The sequence below is a fragment of the Carettochelys insculpta genome, chromosome 1 (genome assembly GCF_033958435.1).
Source record: "Carettochelys insculpta isolate YL-2023 chromosome 1, ASM3395843v1, whole genome shotgun sequence".
NCBI lineage: Eukaryota > Metazoa > Chordata > Testudines > Carettochelyidae > Carettochelys > Carettochelys insculpta.
In genome coordinates, this window is record NC_134137.1 from 324,049,773 (window position 1) to 324,071,549 (window position 21,777).

A 21,777-nucleotide genomic window follows, 5' to 3' on the forward strand; every position below is an offset into this window, starting at 1 on the left:
GAATGAAAGGCGGTATATTAAAAGTAAAGCAATAATCTGTTTTTACAATTCTGTTGCTCATTTGCATGAAGTACTAACTATGTTTAGACAGATATTACATGTGTCTTTGTGTCAGTCATGGTTGTTTAAACCTCAGGGATTTTACATAACAATTTCTATAAAATTCATTTTCTTGTTCTTTAGTAGTCCAAATGCATGTTAAAACTGATCTGCTTAAATTATTTTACTGTGTTATTCAAATAATTACACTAAAACTCAAGGCTATATCACTGTTTTGTTTTTAACTATCATCCTTTATCACACTATCATTCTGCACTGACTGTCAGAAAGATCACAGAATAAGCCTTACAGTTATAGCAGTTCTAGAGCTCTCTTGAAATAAAGGAAAGAAATTTTGGAGAACACCCTTATAAAAACTCTAGGCAGTTGCAACATTCTTAAGCGTACAACAAAATCTAAAGTGTGTCAATGATCAGACATGAGATTACTTAAGAAGGCTTTTCATAAATACTTTCAAGGTGCAAGCCAACTTTTTCTACATATTTATATGAAGAGATTTGTGCTGCAGTTGGAAAAAGGGGTTGGTAAAACTAGGACTTGGTGGTACTGAGATCTATCTCTCAGTATCCTGATATTGTAGGTAGGTTATTGAAAATGAAAAAAAAATCACTTTATGCTTGAATAAGTGTCTTGCCAAAATGTTGGACTATATACAGTATCCATTCTAGTTTTTAGCATTGATTCCTAAGGTATTCCAATAGTATCTCAGATAATGCATATGATGCCGTAAAGACCAGTTTTTCCAAGTTCTTTCTGACTTATAAGATAGTACAACTCCCTTTCTAACTAGCAGCAGTACAAACCTGACAACCATAAGCCATATGGTGAGAAATATTCTCTTGTCTATTAAAAGCTTTTAATATATTCACTACAATCCACCAGCCCCGATCCCGCACCAATCATAGCTAATTACAATGGAAACCGACAGCCTCTCTCATAACTTTGGCTGCTCTGGTCTGTAACAAATATGTCCATTCACAGGGCTCCAGTTAAGGAGCAACATATTTCTTGAAACTCCTAGGGCTTGTCTACACTATCCGCCTTCTTTGAAGGGGGCATGGTAATCAGACCAAGTAGGGAATAGCAATGAGGTGCTGTGATGCATATGTAGCACCTCACTAGGCTAATTCTTGCTGCACGAACTTCGAAGTTGATAGCTATGAAGTGCTGGCAAGTTTTGGGAGTAAGGGCACTTCAAAGTTGCGCAGGTACTTCAAAGTGCCCACAGCTACTCTGCTTGCTGATGCTTTGAAGTTATCAACTTGGAAATCCGCATGGCGAGAATTAATCTAATGAGGTGCTGCATATACACCACAGCACCTCATTACTATACTCCTCTTGGGCTGATTACTGTGCCCCCTTCAAAAAAGGAAGCTAGTGTAGACAAGCCCCTAGTGGCTGCTGAATTTAATGTCTGCCTTGCTACTTATTAAGAGCTGTTTTTGATTTATTTCAGCTTTTAAAAGGTTCAGGGGAAAACCTGAATCCAACAGGAAAATAAAGAAAACATCAGTCTTCTGGTATTAACTGAGGTATTACAGCACTCCTGTTCATTCATACCGGTTTCGTCATATTGCACGAAAATGCAATTTGGCTTAATAAGTTAAGGTCATGCTCTTTCTGTCTTTAAGAAAATTAAATATAAATTTTGATTCAATACTTGTATTTAGAAGCTCCATGCTAAATTTGTAGGGTTATGTTACAAACCTCTAACTCATGGTATGTCTACACAGCAGCATTATTCCAAAATAAGATATTCTGAAAGAGCTATTTTGAAATACAGCATCTACATGTGTAGAGCTTTTTTTGAAACAGAGCCATTGGATGCATTATGGCTTATTTCGAAATGTGCTCTATTCCCTGTCTAAACTGCACCTATTTAGAAAAAGCTATTTAGAAATAGGCACTATTGCTCACAGAATAAGATTTACCTATTTTGAAATATGCCACTCGCTACTTTAAAATTACTGTAAAATAGCAGTTGCATTATATAGAAGCTAGCAGTTATATTGAAAAATTGCTGTTATTTTGAAATAATTTTGCTGTGTAGGCATACCCTCATTGTTGTATGTCACTGGACTATCACATGGGTTAATTTCTTTGTATAGATACATAAAGTGGGGAATGAAACTAAGTAATTTTACTTATACAGTCACTGCATGCACAGAGACTATTTTCATGAAAACTGCATTAGAACTTTTAGCATGCAAGAGTCATGATCACATTGACATGACTGACTATAATGTTTACAAAGGGTTATTTGCAGCCTATCCCAGTTCTGAAGGGAGTTGTTACAGGCCATCAGCTCAGTAATCCTCATGTTAAAAAGCCCTTAAACATGTATTTACAAGACAGACAGATTGGTTTTGGTCTATTGGTTAAATAATCCATGTTTTGAAAAGTCTCAAAATATTCATTCACAAGACTGTCAGATCTCTTTCTGTCTGTTGGGTCAATACCAGAACTTTTAGAAAATTCATAAACTGTTATATGGCCCCTTTCATCTCAAGAGATGGTGGTTAGCAGTGTCGGTGAGGATCTATGGGCAGTGTTTGAGTCTGCAGCTTCTCTTGTGGCTTAAATGTCCAATATTGGATTTGCACGATTGATTTCAATAACCTCATGTCAGTCTATTTCCAAATTCTTGAATCTGAGAGTTTTTCCTCCTAAGACAAAGTTCTTTTCCATGGCTTGCACGTATACTATTGAAGGATGCTGTGCTTCGTCGTAGCAATCATTGCCAGGTATTTCAATCTGATTATGTAGATTCCCAGGATTTTGGTTCAATATAGATTTTTTTCACGGTGGTTTTGCATGTATCCTTGAATCTTAGCTTTAGTCTTCCTCTTGTTCTCAACCCACGTGACAGTTCACCAAACAGGATTTCCTTGGGAAGACGTTCATCACTCATTCTTCTCACATGACCAAGCCATCACTCTCTTCTGCTATTGAGGATCGCTATGAGGCTGGGTATGAGAGATAGGGTATCTGCATTTGAAACTTTATCTTGCCAGTTGATACTCATAATTCTGCAGAGGCACTGAAGATGGAAGCTTTTAAATTTTTTATCTTGGTTCAAGTAGGTGGTCCATGCCTCAAAACCATATAGCAGGATACTCAATACACATTCCTGGTAGATTAGCATCTCTGTTTTCACTGTCATTTTAGGATTGTTCCATGCTCCTTTCATAAGTCTACCCAAAATAGTAGTAGTCACCCTCACAATTCTGATTTCAGTTATTCATCCATGGACAGGTTTGTGATGACAGTAGATCCAAGGTAACAGAATAGTTGAATCAAATCTAATGGGCTGTCATCCAGAATTATACTGGATTGCTGCGGTATCATCATCATCAATAACCATGGGCTCAGCGCCCATTGGTGTTTGATGCCACTCTCACTATTTCCTTCCATTTTTCCCTGTCCAGTGTGGAGTTGCTAAGTTTTTGTATACTAGCTCCACACCAATCTATTATATCATCTATCCATTCTCTGTGGGGTCTGCCTCTCCTATTCGAACCATCCATTATGCCGAATACTAGTGTCTTGACTTTTTGTTCATCGTCCATTCTGCAAATATGCCCAAATAGTTACAGCTTGCATGTTATAACTTTCTGCAGCAGGTTCTCGTTTGACTGTATCTTTCTATATAATTCCTCACTGGTAACCTTCTGCATCCATCCTATTCTCAGAATCTTTCTATAACAACTCCTTTTGAATGCCAATATTCTTCTCTTCGAATCCTTCGTTATCATTCATGTCTCACATCGTACAACATGCTGCTGAATACACACGTTTTCAAGACGCTTGGCTTCGTTCTTAAGATAATCACTTTGCTTTTCCAGATCTTATCCATCTCCTTCAAACTCACTCTTTTACTAATCTAGTTGCTATTTCCTTCTTACAGTCCTGATCATACGTTATGTTGCTTCCCAGATATGTGAACTTCTCTATATTTTCCAGTTCAATACCATCAGCACTGATCTTCCTTCTTATTTCCTTATCTTCAAATACCATTGTTTTTGTTCTATCAATGTTCATAATCCGTCCATACCGCTTCCCTTCTTCATTTAACACCTGCACCATTTTCACTAGTTTCTCCTTATCTTCCTCAATGATAACTATATCATCCGCGAACCTCAATTTGTTAATTCTTTTCCCATGCACAGATATCCTTTCTACCTCTTCCTTGATCTTGTCCATTGCTCTCTCCAGATGTGTGATGAAGATACTTGGCGATACTGTATCTCCTTGTCCCGTACCTCTACTTGTTTTAAACCAACTTCCCAACTCCCCGCATGTTCTCCCTGCTGCCTCTGCATTGTCATTTATATCCTTCAACAACTGTATCAGTCTGCTAACCACTCCATATAACCCCAACACCACCCAAGTCACTTTCTGATCTATACTGTCAAATGCCTTTTGAAAATTGACGAAGCAAATGTATACGTTTTTGTTCTTTCATCAAGCTTTTTCCACTGTCAGTTTTAGTGCCAATATCTGCTGTATGGTACTTCAATCTTTTCTGAACCCCGCTTGCTCGTTTGCTCTATGTTCTTCTATCTGTGATCTTAGTTTCTCAGTCAGTGTCATCATCAGTACCTTGCCTAGATGACTCGTGAGAGCAATCATGCTGTCGTTCTTGCACTCCAGTGTACTTCTTTTCTTGGGTATTGCCTTCCCTTCTTTCCATGCTATATTACATAGTCGGTGTATTTCCTGAATCATGCTTTCTCCACTGTATTTGATCATCTCTCCCGTAATCTTATCATTTCCAGGGCTCTTGTTGTTCTTTAGTCGTTTCACTGCTCTTTCTACTTCCTCCTTTGAAATATCGGTCTCACTCTTGATGCTTGGTGGAGATATCTTTTCCAGTTCTTCAGTTAGCCCCTCTGCGGTATACCTTGAGTGAATACAACAGTTTTCTTCATGCTTCTGTCAAGGGAAAACAACTTGTAGGCTCTGGACAGAGAATCAATCAGTGACTGTAGCATGTCTTCATTATGAGAGACGAGAGCTGTACCATCTGCAAAGAGCGGTTCCCTAACAAGGACTTTCTTGAACTTAGTCTTGGCCTTGAGTCTTGCCAGGTTGAGTCCACTTTTTAGTAAGTCAATAATACACATTTAGGGCTGATACTTGCAAATACTTAAGCACGTGAACAACTTTGCTAATGTCAGTACAAGTTGAACCTCTCTAGTCCAGTAGGCTTGGGACCTGACTGGTGCTGAATGGGAGAATTTACTAGACCATGGGATATCAATATTATCTAGCAGGATTACCAACATTTCTACTCTTTATTGGGCTCTTAGAAGACATTTAGGGGAAATTAGAGCTAAATAACAGCACAGAATACTCAGAGCCAGGACTGGTGGCTGTAAACAAACTTCACAAATTACAAAGGATGAATATAAGCAAACATCAGAGATGTAGCCGTGTTAGTCTGTAGCTTCAAGAACAACAAGAAGTCTTGTGGCACTTTACAGACTAACAGATATTTTGGATAGTAACAGAGAGGAAGCCGTGCTAGTCTATACACTATCAAAACAAAAAGCAGTCAAGTAGCACTTTAAAGACTAGCAAAATAGTTTATTAGGTGAGCTTTCGTGGGACAGACCCACTTCTTCAGACCATAGCCAGACCAGAACAGACTCAATATTTAAGACACAGAGAACCAAAAACAGCAAGCAAGGAGGACAAATCAGAAAAAGATAATCAAGGTGAGCAACTCAGAAAGTGGAGGGGTGGGGGGAAGGACAAGAATTAGATTGAGCCAAGTATGCAGACGAGCCCCTATAGTGACTCAGAAAGTTCCCATCACGATTTAAACCATGTGTTAATGTGCCGAATTTGAATATAAAAGCCAGCTCGGCTGTTTCCCTTTCCAGAACAGGTATTCTGGAGCATAAGCTTTCATGGGCAAAGACTCGCTTCATCACATGCATGAGTGGGGGGGGGTGGTTTCAGAGGGGTATTTAAAGACTGGACCCCACTCTTTAAATACCCCTCTGAAACCACTCCCCACTCATGCATCTGATGAAGCAGGTCTTTGCCCATGAAAGCTTATGCTCCAAAATATCTGTTAGTCTATAAGCTGCCACAAGACTTCTTGTTGTTCTATGAGCAAATGGTACAGATATGCAGGGGCAAGATTAGAAAGGCAATGGCATGAAATGAGCTCAAACTACCTGGAAACATAAAGGGTAACAAGAAGACATTCTATAAATATATTAGAAGGAAGAGGAAGACCAAAGTCAGGATAAGTTCACTGCTCAGTGAGGAGAGAGAAATAATATTAGAAAAGTTGGAAATGGCAGAGGTGCTTAAAGACTTCTTTGTTTCAGTCTTCAGCAAGAAGTCTGATGAAGGAATGCCTAACAGAGTGAATGCTAATGGGAAGGGGACAGGTTTAGAAGATAAAATAAAAAAGAATAAGTTAAAAATTACTTAGAAAAGTTAGATATCTGCAAGTCACAAAGAAGTCCCTTCATTTGTCTGATCCTCTTAGTGGCTCTTCTCTGCACCCATACCATATTGAATTCATACGTCATGAACACAGGTGAATGGAATTGTACATAATATTCCAATACGTTCTTACCAGGGCTTTGTACAATAGCACTGATGCTTTTCTATCATTACTGAAATTTCCTCACCTGATACAGCCTAAGATAATTTTTATTACAGTCACATCATATTATTGGCCCATAATCATCCTTGACAACACATCTAAGTCTCTTTCCCACTATGAAGCTTTCAATTTGCAGCAGAAACTTATTATTAGACCTTAAGTTCATGACCTTGCACTTTTGTATTTTTGAATTTCATCCCATTTCTGCCAGTCTGGTCTTCAAAGTCATCTAGATTGTCTTTTATAATATTCTCTTCCTTCTTGGTATTGACAGTGCTTACCAACATTGCACCACCAGCATATTTCATTGCTTCATGCCTACTTTTTTCATCAAGGTCATTAATAATACAGTAAAGCCTCAAAACATGGGCAACCAAGTTGCACATGTCTCAGATTATTGTGATTGCTACCCCTGACAGGGGTGGGAAACTGCTCCTCTAAGGGGCAGCAGCTGCGAGTCAGACTGTCATCCCTGACAGTAGTGGGGAAACCACTCCTTTCAAGGGTGGCAGCCTGATTCTTGCCACCCCATTTCACTCCTGTCAGGGACAGCCGCCTGATTCTCAGCTGCTGCCCAAACAGGAAACTGCTCCTGTCAGGTGTAGCCACAAGTGAGCCAGGGAAGTGACCAAGGCTGCTGTCCTGCTCTGTTTCCTCTCTCTGCAGGTGGAGAGGAGCCGGAAGCCAGGCTGCTGTCTGGTTCCCAGCTCCCTGCCACTTGTGGGAACCAGAAAACTGACCAGCTGATCAGATTCATGATCCCGCAAGCAGCAGGGAGATGGGAACCAGGCTGCCCCATTGTTCCCAGCTCCCTGACACTCCGGGAGCCAGGAAACTGATCTGCCCTGCTGGGCTGGACAGTTGTCCAGCTGCTGCAAGCTCAACCTAGTTCCCATCTCCCCTCAGCTTGCATGAAAATTTGAGTTACACGGGGGTTGCAGTCATCCTGCAACAGCAGGAAGCTGGGAAACTAAGCAGGTGTTGCTGTGCCTGGCCCCAGGCTTCCAGGGGCTTGGAGGAGGAGGGAGGGATCCCCCTCTCCCATTTTCTGTGAAATTTGAGTTATGTGGGGGTTGCGAGGAATGGGGAACTCAGATTTTTACTGTATTGTTTATTTTAATTTCCATGGCAAGAGCTAATTCAGTTTGAGATTTAGCATTTCTCACATTATTTCTACATTTTTCAGCCTTCAAGATACAGGACTCTGTTGCACTGAAAATTAACAGTCTGCATACTTAGATACAATACTGTATATCCAAAAAGGAGTCCATGTATCTCTGATGCTAGCCATTGATAATTGGTCTTCATATCTCACATCACAGAACTTAATTTTAACATAATTTAAATGTAGCATCTGACTTTCGTTCATTCCTGAGTTATCGAATTTGTGTTTATAGCTTTGGTTTTTTGTGACAGTCTGTAAAATGTAGTCATCCTTCAACTCTTCAAAACTCTCATGTTTTGCTAAAAATAATTATTCCCCTCAGTGGAGGCCAGAGAGTTCCCTTCCTATTTAAATTTCAAGTGAAACTGTCTTTATTTCAGTCTGTGGGTTTGCCTTGGGCTACTGAATCACAACTGACAGTAAATTAATGACTATGATGGTGTGATTAGTGAAACTTACTGGCTACTCACAACCTGCCTGAGCATTTACCACTGTCATAATACTTACACTGACTATTATGAGGGATTAATAATGGTCATAAAGAGGACATGATTTCACTGTAGTAGACGCTATACATTTAAAATCTACCTGCATTTTAATAGTTCACTAATAGTTTGATAAAATGGGGAAAAACAATTTATTAGCCTGTTAAGATTTTTAAAATTTACTCTTTCCAGTTGTCTCTTTTGCCAATTAAAAATAATATCAGACCAATAGTCTTTCTGACAGATAAAAGCCAAATCTTCTGTAAATAAGCACACAGACTCAGAAAAGAAGTTAAAATTACATTCACCATGTGGAATCAAAACTGAACATAAGCCCCAAGACTTTTCTGGTACTAGATATTGTACCAAAGTCCATTTGGGAAGCCATGATGATTTCAGTAATCCCTAACAATGATTTTTTGAAGAGTTCAAACAAAAGTGTGTTTGTTCTGAGTTAGCTTCACCGAGTATATTTATTTGATTTTTCATGTGCCTAGGGGAAGAATTTCAGTTTCCCCGGGTTGTAAGCAAAAAAGAACATATTAAAAAAGAGAAAGAGAGAAAAGTGAACAATGTGCCTATTTACCAAAGCTTTCCCCATCCATTTTATTTCCAAATGTCAAGTAGTTATCTGAAACCTTTAAAAAGTTTGCTTAGGTACTATTAAGGGGCAGCAAATGTTAGGAAGAATGTTTTCCATAGATTTCATGAAAGTTACTTAATACTGTATACCGGCTATTTAAAATAGTGCATAGTGTGTATCTGAGCAAAGACTAAATAAGATCTAGTAATTAAAAAAAAACATGCCTTGTGCTGTTTGTACTTTCTCTTGATCCCTAAGGTGGTAGGAAAATGGCCAATTATCTTTGAAAATGAGAAAAAACCCACAATTAAGCTTCTTGTTACACTTTTTTTTATTCCTGAAAGATTTTCTTCAATGTGTAAAAACTGCAAAAAGCAGAGCAGCTATATTTTCCTTTGCACAACTATACTATGTGTATAATAAGCTTTCTAAACTCAGATGTACGTGACAAAATTCTGCTTCCATTTATACCCATGCAATGTCCATGATACTATACAGATGGGATTGAGGGAGACAATTTGCTTCAGTAATTAATTCTTTTTAAAAAAGAGCATTGCTGCTATTCGTCTCATGGGGCTTTGATATGAGCTCTTTAAATACAGTACCTATAATTTAAAAAGAAATGCTGTAGCATGCCAATGATCTTACCTCATATTCAAAGTCCTCTGTTCTATCTGCATCAGCAGGCAGGCTGGAAAGATACTCATTACCTTCATAAAATTCATGCTCCACTGGGTGAAGAGAATGGCAGCTATGTGGGACAAAGCAGTACAACAGAAATAGATGAGACAATAGTTTTTCAAATTAAAAGACGACAAAAAATACTTTGCTGGTTTTCTCATCTGCAGAAGGCTATTCTGAGTGATCTGACAGTCTGAAAGACACACAGGCAGGCTAGAACTGCATCTGTTCCCTTTTCAAACGCACAGAATACAGTTAATTTCATTTTGCCAAGTAGAGCACTAAAGGCAAGATTCTACTGGCAGAATCACATATGGTTATTTCTGAAGTGTGAATGAAACAGGGTCTGTTTTGAGCCAAACTGCTCAACTGATAAGCTTTGGGATTTTACCATACTCTTAAATGTACTGAACTCCACCTATGCATTGCCATCTCTACACGCATCCAAATACACACTTCAGATACTGGAACAACAGGAAGAGGCCTTTCTTAGCACAGTGCTGTCTTAATCACATCACATATTAAATCCCTTCAATGAAGCCCATTTCAGAATGATTACAAATCATTCCGAACTTTAAAGGAGTAACATGCAGTTCTCCAACAGCCTTCTCCAACATGGACATAACAGGTTGGCAAGGTGCATTTGGACAATTATCCTCTTGAAAATGGCATATGAATGTTAAATTGGTTTTGGACAAAAAGAATGAGGTCTTTTTGAAATAAAAGAAACTTGTGTGTAGCCTCAGGTACAAAAATGGCTATTACATGAACCCTAGTGGGACCTGCAGACTATCCACACAACCTACCAAGAACATTAGAAGGACAGAGTTTTGTTGACAGAAGTCACTGTCAATAGATATTTCCTGACACAACCTCTGTCTACAGAACACAGAGGCTCCCCATGCCAACGCTCTCTGTCGACAGAGAGCGACCAGACTGCCCAGCCCTCTGTCTACAGAACAGCCAACTGGAAGCTCTTCAAACAGGGCATCCCAGTGAACCAGAAGTCATCTCTGCGGACAGAGGGCCCCCTGGAACGTCTATACTATTTTTTGTCAACAGAATCTGTTGACAGAAGTGCTATTCCTTGTATGACGAAGACAAAATTCTGCTGGGAAAACCACTGTGTTCTGTTGACAGATTCTCGACAGAATGCATTTGTAGTGTGGATGCTCCTTAGCTTTGGCAACAGAAGAACCCTGCACTGTAGACACAGCTTATGACTATGCGTCTGTGACTAGGTGAAATGTGTTAGGTATTTTGCAACACTACTCCTATGCAAAGATTCACAGAATGTTGGGAATTCAGTGGGCAATCTCTAGCACAATTGTGGTTTTGCCTATAGCTACTGGATAAAGTGGAGGGGAAGCATTGACAGACGACGTGGGATAACTCATGAGGGGAGGTCCGAAAGGATGGATCACTCTTTGTACACAAACACACTGTGCTAGCTTTGAGATTCTGTCCAAACTCAGAGGAAATATTCACTCAATCAACCGCTGTCTCATTACACATTGTTTGGCATTGAGAAGGTGGGATTGTATGTTTCATCTCTTTATATTTTCATGAACGTTTTCCTTTAGATAATAGCACCTTAATTTAATTAAGTTTCCTTGATTCTTCTTTTGTGCAAGGGAGAAATGAACACTATGCCAACAAGTCAACTCTCTCTGGGTTTTATTAACCCTTTTTGCAGCTTGGTTAAAGTAGCTGTATACCTGACCAGTGCTCAGAGTATGAAGTGATCAGAGCCAGGATTCCATAATGCAGCTCTAAACCAAAAATGAAGTTCAGGAGGTAATGCAGTGAAAGAAGTGTGGGACAGACAGTAATGACAGACATACAGTAATGAGACAGTACTCCTGAGACATTTTCTGGACAGAACTCTGAGCTTCTCTCTTCAGTTAGTCTTTTATTAACTCTTAATTTCTTGAAAATATATGCTTAATATTATAGGTTACAGGAGTTACTAATATACAGTAATCTCTCAAATCAGGCGGAGGCTGCATCCTGGGCAACCTCTGCATAAATGGAATTTTGCATAAATTGAGAGGGTGGTGGTTAAGGGACCAGCAAGGCGGGGGAAGCGGGGAGGGCAGCCACATGGCCCCCAGCTTCTCCCAGCTGGGGGTGCACACAGCTGCTTGTGCCAAGGTTTCTGAGAAACTGCACTGCAAGCAGCTGTGTGCCCACTGGCTCCCCAGCTGGGGAGCCTGGTGCAGAGAGACAGAGGCTTGTGACACGCCCGGCTTCCCAGAGAGAACCAGCTGCTGGGAGAACCGTCGCCACAAGCAGCTGTCTGTCAGGGGTGGCAGCCTGACTCACGGCTGCTGGCCCTGACAGTAAATCACTCCTGTCAGGAGCAGCAGTTGAAGTCAGGCTGCCACCCCGACTGGAGTGATTTTTCCTCACTTCTGTCAGGGAGGGCAGACTGACTTGTGACTGTCACCCCTGACAGGAGCCATTTCCCATTCCTGTCAGGGGCGGCAGTTGCGTTAACCCAAAAACACACACAACTTGATTGCGTGTATCTCGAGGCTTTACTGTACTAAACATTATAGGTTCCAGGAGTAGTAGTTGAAAGCCAGTGGTGTCACACAGATTTAACTCGTAAAAGTCATGTGTGGAAAAAAAAAAGCTGAAGATCATGAATACTTGATGATATAATGAAACAAGAGCGTTCTCAGCTTTGTCCGGATTTACCATTGTGTCCCATTGACTGCAGAGACATTCTAGTCTTTAAAATGACAGACACGGACAAACTAACATTCCTGGGGTTATTATATAGACAGGCCGCCAACAGTTGATGGGCAGAGAGGCTGAAGCTCTGGGCCCCTTTGAAACGCCGGAGACGGGGGTGGGGAAGCAGGTCTCACTGCCCCCAAGCTCTGTCCCTTCCGCCCTTTGCTCTGCTCCTTCTAGAGGCAGAAATCCTTTCCCTCCTCCCACCTTGGTCACCGCACCTATCAGCGCTGCTGTGTACAGACAGAATCTGAGTGTGTCTCAGGCTAAGTCTACACTACGAGATAAATTCAAATTTAAGGCAGTTAGGTCAATATTACAACATCACTGTCTTCATTATAAATACAATTAGATCAATTTAGGGAGCCCTAATATCAATATCATAACGTTGTTGAAACCAGCTGAGTGTAGCCTCAGGATCAAATTTAAAAGTCTGCATGAAGACCAGTGTGAAAGTGCAATGGTCTTAAAATCGAATTCATTAGCCTCCCGTACGTATCCCACAATGCCCCACAGTGCTCCACTCTGGCTGCTTCCATCTCCGCTGCTCTCCAGGAGTGCAGGAATTAGGTAAAAGGAAACCTGTGAATTTGAATTCAGCACCAGGAAGCTGGTGGCTGTGGGGTCATGCTTGTATGAGAGGCTGAGAAACTTCTTCTGTTCTTTTCTCTCAGCGCTGTGAGCACATCTACACATTCAAAATAGCCCCAACAGAGAGTTCATGGCTCTGTTTCTACCTCTGCAAGATGAGCTCTTGCTTTTTTTTATCTGCACGGGCGCCAGCCCCTGCCCTGCCGTACTACGAGGCAGCTAGGCTGTTGGGGGTGGGATGTCGTGAATGAAATAAGCCAAAAAACTTCTTTTCTGTGGTTTACGTTTGTGCAGTCCCCCTACCCCACTTCTCCTCAGGTGCCATGCAGTCAGGGTCTTTGCTGTGCTCAACCACATCATGTGGCTAGCCCTTGACCCAAAAAAAGGATGTGCCTGCTGTTCAGTGGGGACCATGCTGCCAGGCAATACCATGTCCTGGCTTGCACGCAGTGACAGCTCCAACGGCAGGGTACTGGCTGTCACCTGAGGGAAGTCTCCCCCAGCAGCCAAGCTTTTTTGGGGCTTGCTGCCATGCAGGGGGGCTGCTTCAACCAGCCCTCCACCCCCACAAAATATTTTTGGGGGCTTGCTGCCACTGGAGTGATGGTCTCCCCCAGCAGCTCATGGGAATAAGGGGACTTCGAAGTAGGTGGCGCCCTTTCGAAAAGGAGTCCCGTGAGGACGAGCCGCGCGGCGGCAAGCCGCATCAATTTCGAAGTGCCACAGCTGCCTGCGTGGCCATTTCGAAGTTTGGGGCTCATGTAGACACAGCCCATGAGAGAAAAAACCCAGAATGCTACGGGACTGAGGGAAGTGTGCAAGAAATTCACACAATGCATAGCTGCAGTAGTCGATGTTTGGCAACTGAATGTGGCAGCAATAAGTCTACCTTGTGGGGTGCCTGTGGTAAGGTGAGGATACTCTGAATTTATAAAACACAGCGTTACAAAATCGACTTTAATAAATTGGAATTTATCTTGTAGTGTTGACGTAGCCTCAGCGATAAAGTGAAAGTGGTAGAGAAAGAAAGGTAACACATACCTGTCTGAAAGCAGAAAGGGACAGATATCTGGCACTGGAGGGGTGGAAGGCCGAAGCTTGGCCAGAGCCATAATGTGCTCAAAAGTGATGTCGGTTTGAGTGCTAGCATCCACAAGCTGAACATCCTGTGAGCTACCATGTATTTTACTAATGGGTGCTCTCCGTAAAACCTGAACTACAATTGGCTCCTTGGCATTCCGAAAGGCTTCCACTGCTTCTTCGTGAGTGGCCTTTGAGAGATCCTTCCCATTGACCTTATAATGGAAAAGAGAACATTGTACAAATTAGGACTGAGAATTGAAAGGGCTTAAAAATGAAAAAAAAATATGGAGATACATGTCTCATAGAGCTGGAAGGGACCTTGGGAGGTCATTGAGTCCAGTCCCTTGCCCTCTTGGCAGGACCAAGCAGCATCTTTTTTTTTTTTTAAATTTAATCTATTGCCCCCGACTCCTCAATGGCCTCCTCACGGATTTAATGCACCACCCCGGGTTTAGCAGGCCAATGCTCAAACCACTGAGCTATCCCTCCCTCCTTATAAAAACAGGAGTCCATGTACAGTGTGTTAAATCACATTTTGATATCTACTGCAATCTTTTATTGTGCCAATGCAAGAAAGGAGATAAGGCCTGTATGGCAAAATAACTTGTTTTCAAGCAAAAGTCAAAGAAACTAGTAAAACTCTTACAACACTGTCCCAATAGAATCTGAAAGAAGCAAAAATGAAGTAATACATTTTTAAAACTCTAAGGAAATTTAGAATTCTGTCTCATAAATTATTTGTCTGGCTTATAAAATATATATGAAAAAGTGTGATTTTATTTTGTTTGATATTTCAATGCCTCCTGTAACATGAAAATGTAACACAGGGTTTCTGACAAGTATTATTATTAATGCATGCATCAATAAAGGTGTCTGAGACATCTGAAGGGAAACAAAGTTGACTGTAAATGTTTTGTCACTTATATGCCATTGCCGTTATATAGTCAATTAGACAGTAGATAGGAAGATTCGATGACATAGCCCCCTACAGTAGTTTTTCCTTTCCATGTATGGAAATCCAACTCAAATCCACACTAAAGAGCTTGAAAGAGAGAAAGCGACCGAGAGAGAGAAGTTACAAATGCTACAGTTGTGTAGTGCAGATGATTCTGTAGGATAGGTGCTTCTTAAAACAATGGGAAAGATTATTCCAGTGATGTTAGTAATTCATCTCTCTGAGAGATGGTAGCTAGGTCAACAGAAGAATTTTTCTGGTGACCTATCCACTTCTCTCGTAGGGGTAGGATCAACCTAACTATTCAGGATCATAAAATCATAGGGCTGGAAGGGACCTCAGGAGGTCATGTACTCCAGCCCCCTGCTTCAGGCAGGATCAACCCCCATTAAGCCATCCCAGCCAGGACCTTGTCAAGCTGGGACTTAACAACATCGAGGGATGGAGAATCCACCACCTCTCTAGGCAACACATTCCAGTGCTTCACCACCCTCCTGGTGAAGTAGTTTTTCCTACCATCCAACCTACTCCTCTCTTTCTGGAATTTCAGGCTGTTGCTCCTTGTTCTGCTATCTGTCACCACTGAGCACAATTTCTCTCCATCCTCTTTAGAGCTCCCCTTCAGGAAGTTGAATGCTGCTATTAAATCCCCCCTCTGTCTTCTCTTTGGTAAACTAACTAAGCCCAAATCCCTCAACCTCTCCTCATAGGTCGTGTTCTCCATCCCCTCAATCACTTTTGTTGTCCTCTGTGGAACCTGCTCCAACACATCCACATTTTGCACACGGCATAGAATTTTTTGCAATCCTGAGTGATGCAGCAAGTTTGACCTAAATTTTAGATGTAGAGCAAGTTGAGCACAGTTGTTTGACAGGCTCTGGGGCTGGGCATGAAGGTTAGATCAGTCTACACTATGCTAGGAAAACCCCCACTGTAGAGTAAGCTCTACTGGCATTAATTATTTTTGTTACGATATCCTATATCATGTTGCCAAATGAAACAATCGTCCTCCCCATTCAAAGGGTTTGCCAGTATTTCTCTGTTGGTATATCTATACCAAAAACCTCATTATGTTTTTACTCTCCTGGAACAAAGGGCACCTTTGCCGGTGTAACTGCACCCACACTAGGGGCACATTACCAGTGTAAGAAAGGATAGTATATCAGTATACCCATACCAGTACTCCCTTGGCAGGGAGCTAACAGATATGCCAATCTCCGGGGCCAGGTGTGTGTGTGTGGTGTGCGGGGTGGGGGGGGGGGACAGCTCCATGCTCCCAGAAGGGGTGGTGTTGAGCTTGGAAGGGGCAGGGCTGAGGGCCACTACTTCTCAGGACCTTCCTGATTGCAGTGCCCACCCAGCCCTGCCTGGAGCACACCACACGGAGCCCCTGCCTCCCCAGACAGCTCTAAGAGCCTCATGAAGGACCATAGTGGCACTCTGGCAGCAATTTAAAGGGCTCAGGGCTCCGTGTGTACAGACGCAGGCCCCTTTAAATCACCGGCTCCCGGGGTAATTGCCCCTTTACACCCCCTGTCAGAGGTCTGTACCTTAGTGTAGTGATGGGACTATAAAAAGGACAACTGCAAGGATAGGTGGTGTGCTAAATCCCTACCTGTTTATGTATCTATGTTTTCCAAGTACAAGGACATCACTGAACATAGGTGGGCAATGGCTGTCAATGGCAGAATTCTTGACCAAGAATACATGCTATCACTACACTGAAAACAGTAATTCAGTGAGACTCAGAGGTGATGTCAATATTGCTGTACATTACAAATAATGAAACTGCCATAAGCCAGTGCAGGCGTGACCTCAGGTGCCGACTACTGTACACCCTCCTAGCAGCAATCTTCACTCCTACCCCAACGGAATACGTGACTTATCACCTCACATGATTTACACCATCTTTACATCAGTGCTAAGACAATTAGAGTGTTCTCCCATCTACTTAGCAACTGTCTCTCAGGCACGTGGGGTACCTACACCCACGACAGAATTCCTCCCATGGGCACAGGTGGTGTCTTCACCGAAGTGCTACAATGGTGCAGAGCTGTTGCAGTTTTAAAGTTGCCTAATGTTTTCCTCTGAACCATGTGGGCTGAATTTTTCCATGCTTGGTTTCTGCCTCAGGCTGATTCTTGTTTTGAAAGTTTTACAAAATCACTGGAATTAAAAACAAGATTTTGTTCAGGTTAAAACCTGTGCCAGCACCACAGGACCTTATGTGTAGGCAGCTGAAATCTGACAGTAGGCTAGTACTCAGGTCAAAGAAGCATCCTTCACTGTTCCAAATGAAACCTGGATTTATCTGAGTTATCAGGAAATCACCAATTGCACATGCCTGGAGTAACATCTATGCCTTTCATCATTATCAGTGTGTCTGCACTAGAAACTAACTCTGAAGTTAGGCACTAGTTCGAAGTAGCCAGCAGAGAGTCTACACACACTTTCCCTTATTTCAAAGGGAGCCCAACTTCAAAGTCCTTACTCCATTCCCAGAAACAGAGTAGTGCCCTACTTTGAAGTTTAACTTCAAAACAGGGTGTGTGTAGATGCTCTACGTCAAAGTTGAACTTCAGGTAAGCAACTTTGAAGTTATTTTTGTAGTGCAGATACACAGCCTGTTTGTCTGAAAGTCCAAACACTTGCCGTGCTGCAGTGAACACGCTCCCTGTCTCTTGCATAATCTCCTAATAAACAAAGAATTAGTGTAGGCACATGAACTTTCCTTCAAGTTTTCACCAACAAAATAGTTTATGGCCTACAGGAAAAGTGCACTGACCTACTCTACCTTTCTGAAACATAATAGCATACCTAAGTGCTTGGCTGTCTTATCTGTAATATACAGTAGCCCAACAAGCCACCTTTAAAAAGCACTTTGATATCTGTAGAGTAACAAACATTATGTAAATACAAAGTAAATAATAATGTTCTAGAGTCAAAACTATAAATTTTCAGCCTATTTTACTGGTCCCCACAACCTCCCCAGAACCAGAAGAAAACATACAAATACTAAGAAATCAGCTTTTCACTGATATCTAGCAAATATTTGCTAAAGATGAAATTCCTTGGTTTCTCTTTCTTTTTTATTATTTAATATCTGACATCTCCAAACCATTTCAGTCATCAACCAACCTGAATCATCCTATGACGAAAGAACACTACTAAGATGTGCAAAGTTGGAAAATGCCAGATTTAAGGTAGCTTGTGTAACTTTAATTCTGCCCTTTGTATATACGTATTATGATATAGTTTTTAATTACCTGAATGCACACAGCAATTTAGAACATCCTAGGCATGTTCTCTGTGTAGTGATGGTAGTGGTAGTGCAGGTATCATATGAAGCCCAAGCGCAACTTAAAGAAACCTTTCCTGAAGCAGAACCTCAAGAGGAAAGTTGTTTGAATCCTACTCCCATACCCATGAGTGAGGAATCCAGAGTTCAGATGCTTTATTATAACAACAATGAGCAGTGTTTGTATCTAGATTTATGTATTTAAATCTAAGGGATCAGATATTACCATCCTCAGTGCCATAGAAATTCCTCAGTACTAATGTAGTGTAGGTTGATATTAAATGACACCAATAGCGAGCGGAAAAAGGTGTATTTTGAACTAGACACATGGCCTAGGTTGCTCCATAAGGTAAGTTTCCCTGAGAATTTAAACAAGAGATGCCTAAAATCTGTGTCTATCCTCAACTCTGCCATTTGGCCAAATTGTATAATTGGGAATGACTATATACAATAGAATTCTGAGAATATCAAATGGGGAGTGGTGACACAGGGTTCTACAGTTTAAATCAGTGATTCTTAAACTTTACAGTAGCCTGTACCCCATTTGGTTCTCAAAATATGTTCTTGCACACCCCAACAAAAATCAAAACTGGAGATGGGGGGCCTATACACTTTTATATGCATATTAAATATACGTAAAATAGTTTATTTTATTAAAATGTATAATGTTAATAAATACATACATTTGATAAAACAAAATAGGTATACTTACATGCCTATGCTTAATTTGTGTTTTTGATGATATAACTTCTAAGAAAATCTGGCATGTCTTGCACCCCCAGAAAAGGCATCACACACTCCCAGGTGAGGCATGCACCCCAGCTTAAGAACCACTGCTTTAAATTGTAAGGAAGAGAAGGTTTCCCTTATCTCTGCATCAAGTGAGTAAGTTACAAAACCAAAATGTTCAGCATCAGTTGCATGTAACAGAGGCAGCTTTCAATAACGCTTTAAATGTGGATCATTTAGCCACCATTCAATTCTATTTCTGGACCTTGCTTCTTTCAGATGCTCCCAATGTGTGGGTGTTCCCACTAAGGGAGTGGGAACTTGACAGTTTTCACTGTACAATGTAATGTAGGTCTCTTGAACAACTTTTACCCTGACAGTCCACAGAATACCTCTCTCTTGACCTTCCCGTACTAAACAGTTTAAATATTTATAAAAATCTAAGGATAACAAATTTAGTGATCAACATTTTAGTGTAAAACTCAATGTTGGGCAAAAAAAAAAATTAGATGTATATGATTTATCAGAGTTGTTCCTATTGTAAGTACAAGGAGTATGCTAATTACCAGTCTGTGGTACGTGTTGGCAAACAGCAATTTATAACCAATCTGTGTCAGCAGAAAAAACAAAACATAACCCCAAAACAAACAAAACAAACCATGGATAACATTTCAACTAGTAAAAAAATAGAATCTTATTAGCATTCCTTGGGAAACTAAACAACCAACAGTCCATTTACCCATATAAATCAATACTTATTGACAGTGCCTTTTTTGTATTTAAAAAAAAAAACAAAGAAAAGAAAAGAAAAGAAAAGAGGTGATAGTACTCAGCCAGCTCCCTCACCCTCCCCTAAAGCCAATCCCATGTCTGGGGCTGCTGAGGTGCTGGAACTAAGTACCAGTAAGTACCAGCATAAAAAAGCACTGCTTATTGATTATTCCAAGCAATACACACTTTACATATATGCTATTTCCATGCAAATTCTATGGTAAGGAATGATGCTATTTCAAAATCATATAACTGTGAAACTCACAGCTTATTTTTATAATTGGCAATAATGTGGCTGACCTGTACTTTCATTAATGTTTATTTTCTCCTTAAATGAAAGGAAATGCACGACCTTTAAAGTACCCTGTCTTTTATATGGTTTCCTTTCCAGGTGTAAGCACCAAGGATGCACAACACTTACACAAATCTTCTCTTGAAGTTCATCAGCACAGTCAGTTATGCTGCTTAAAGGTCAGTCATTTCATAAGTTCTACCTTGCCCTGCAGAAAAACTGTAGCTTAACTGCTATGTGCTGACAGCTGTCCTGGGCAGTTACCCTCATTTGGTATGGGAAAGACAGAATGTATTTTAAACAACAATAAATAAATACCATTTTCTGAGGTCTCTGACACTCTTTAAAAAATTTTTTTAACAATCCACATTTTCCCCGCCATCCCAGCTCTCAGATATAAGCATCCTGAGGACTGACTTACTGCAAGTCATTTACAGATTCTTAGCTGAATGATTAAATAAATTCTTTGATTATGAAAGGTAACTTTCAGTTGAAGCAAAGGCATTATTTTAAGTGGAGAGGGAAATGAATCACTTTTAACAATCAACTCAAAAGGCACAGGAATACAGTTGTTGTAACAGATGGACTAATTAATCCATAAGTAACTTGTGACTGTTAAGTGAAGAATATATCTATTCACATGTAAACCACTGCCCTGTTTGATGAAGCTTTTGTTTAATGAACACACTCTCCCTTTTGAAAAAGAAAAACTGAAAAGTCTGGGCCACTTGTCAACAACTTCCCCAGAGCGACTCGGATGTTGGCTTGGATGCTGGCCATTCCCTTTTGATTATCTCTCTAAATCCAGCCACGTGCAAAACTTAATCAATATCAGAAAACAAACAAACAAACACTTTTTGTCTTTGGTGCGTAAACAAATGCTTGAAAAATCAACTGAAGCTGGCTGACTGCCATTTCTAAAGCACTGACTGTCACACCGATTTATTTTCAAGCCTTTGTGGTTGGCAGAAAGTAAATGAAGGACAGATTACCTATAAACAATATAGCAAAAAAGACTGTAGATTAGCTTTGCAATACATATGCTAAAAGATAAAGATATAAATGGCACCACTAGTGTGAGAGTACAGATATTTGTGATCTAGAGATGAACTACCCTTACCGTAACCCACTGTTCTGCTATTACTGATTTCAGTCAGCAGTGACCAAGGATCACTACTGACTTTTTATTTTAATGTCTTGTCTCCTTCCTGAGAGTCTCATCTTTATTTCTCGTTATAAATTTTTTAAAACCAAACAAAATACAATTGTGTGCATTTAGTATACAAGAAAGGTGTCACACTATCCTCAAAACATGTTTGGCACAGTCAAGCTAAAATGCAAGAAAGACTCCACTGAAGCCAAAGCCTTGGAGACAGTCCACTTAATTGGGGAGGCCAAAGACAAGCCTAACTTGAACATGCTATTATTCTACAGTCCTCCAGCCACGACGACTTCCCTGAGGACCTGACAGAGATGTTGTCTGACATGATGATGAAGTTCACAATTCTCACTGTGTTGGAAGATTTCAGCATCTGCATACAAAATGATTCTGAAATCAGCAATGCATAAAAACTCTGATCTGATCTCACTAAATTAAAGTTTCTTGCTGGCGTGCTCTGGACACACAATTCCCTCCTTCCAAAAGAAGAGCCTTTTGTACAAGTAGTTGCTATGGAAATACTAGAAGCATTCAAGGCCACCACACAAGAATCTG

General features: G+C 40.7%; 1 protein-coding gene across 2 annotated transcripts in view; it reads right to left on the minus strand.

Moving 5' to 3' along the window:
* The window catches only part of PDZRN4 (PDZ domain containing ring finger 4), a 442,005-nt gene that overhangs the window by 59,298 nt on the left and 360,930 nt on the right, over window positions 1-21,777 (minus strand). For both annotated transcript variants that reach the window (XM_074984079.1, XM_074984078.1), the window contains exons 4-5: window positions 13,977-14,230; window positions 9,570-9,672 (exon numbers count right to left, since the gene is read on the minus strand). In XM_074984079.1, the coding sequence (XP_074840180.1) occupies window positions 9,570-9,672; window positions 13,977-14,230 (357 nt within the window). The remainder of the gene's footprint in view (window positions 1-9,569; window positions 9,673-13,976; window positions 14,231-21,777) is intronic.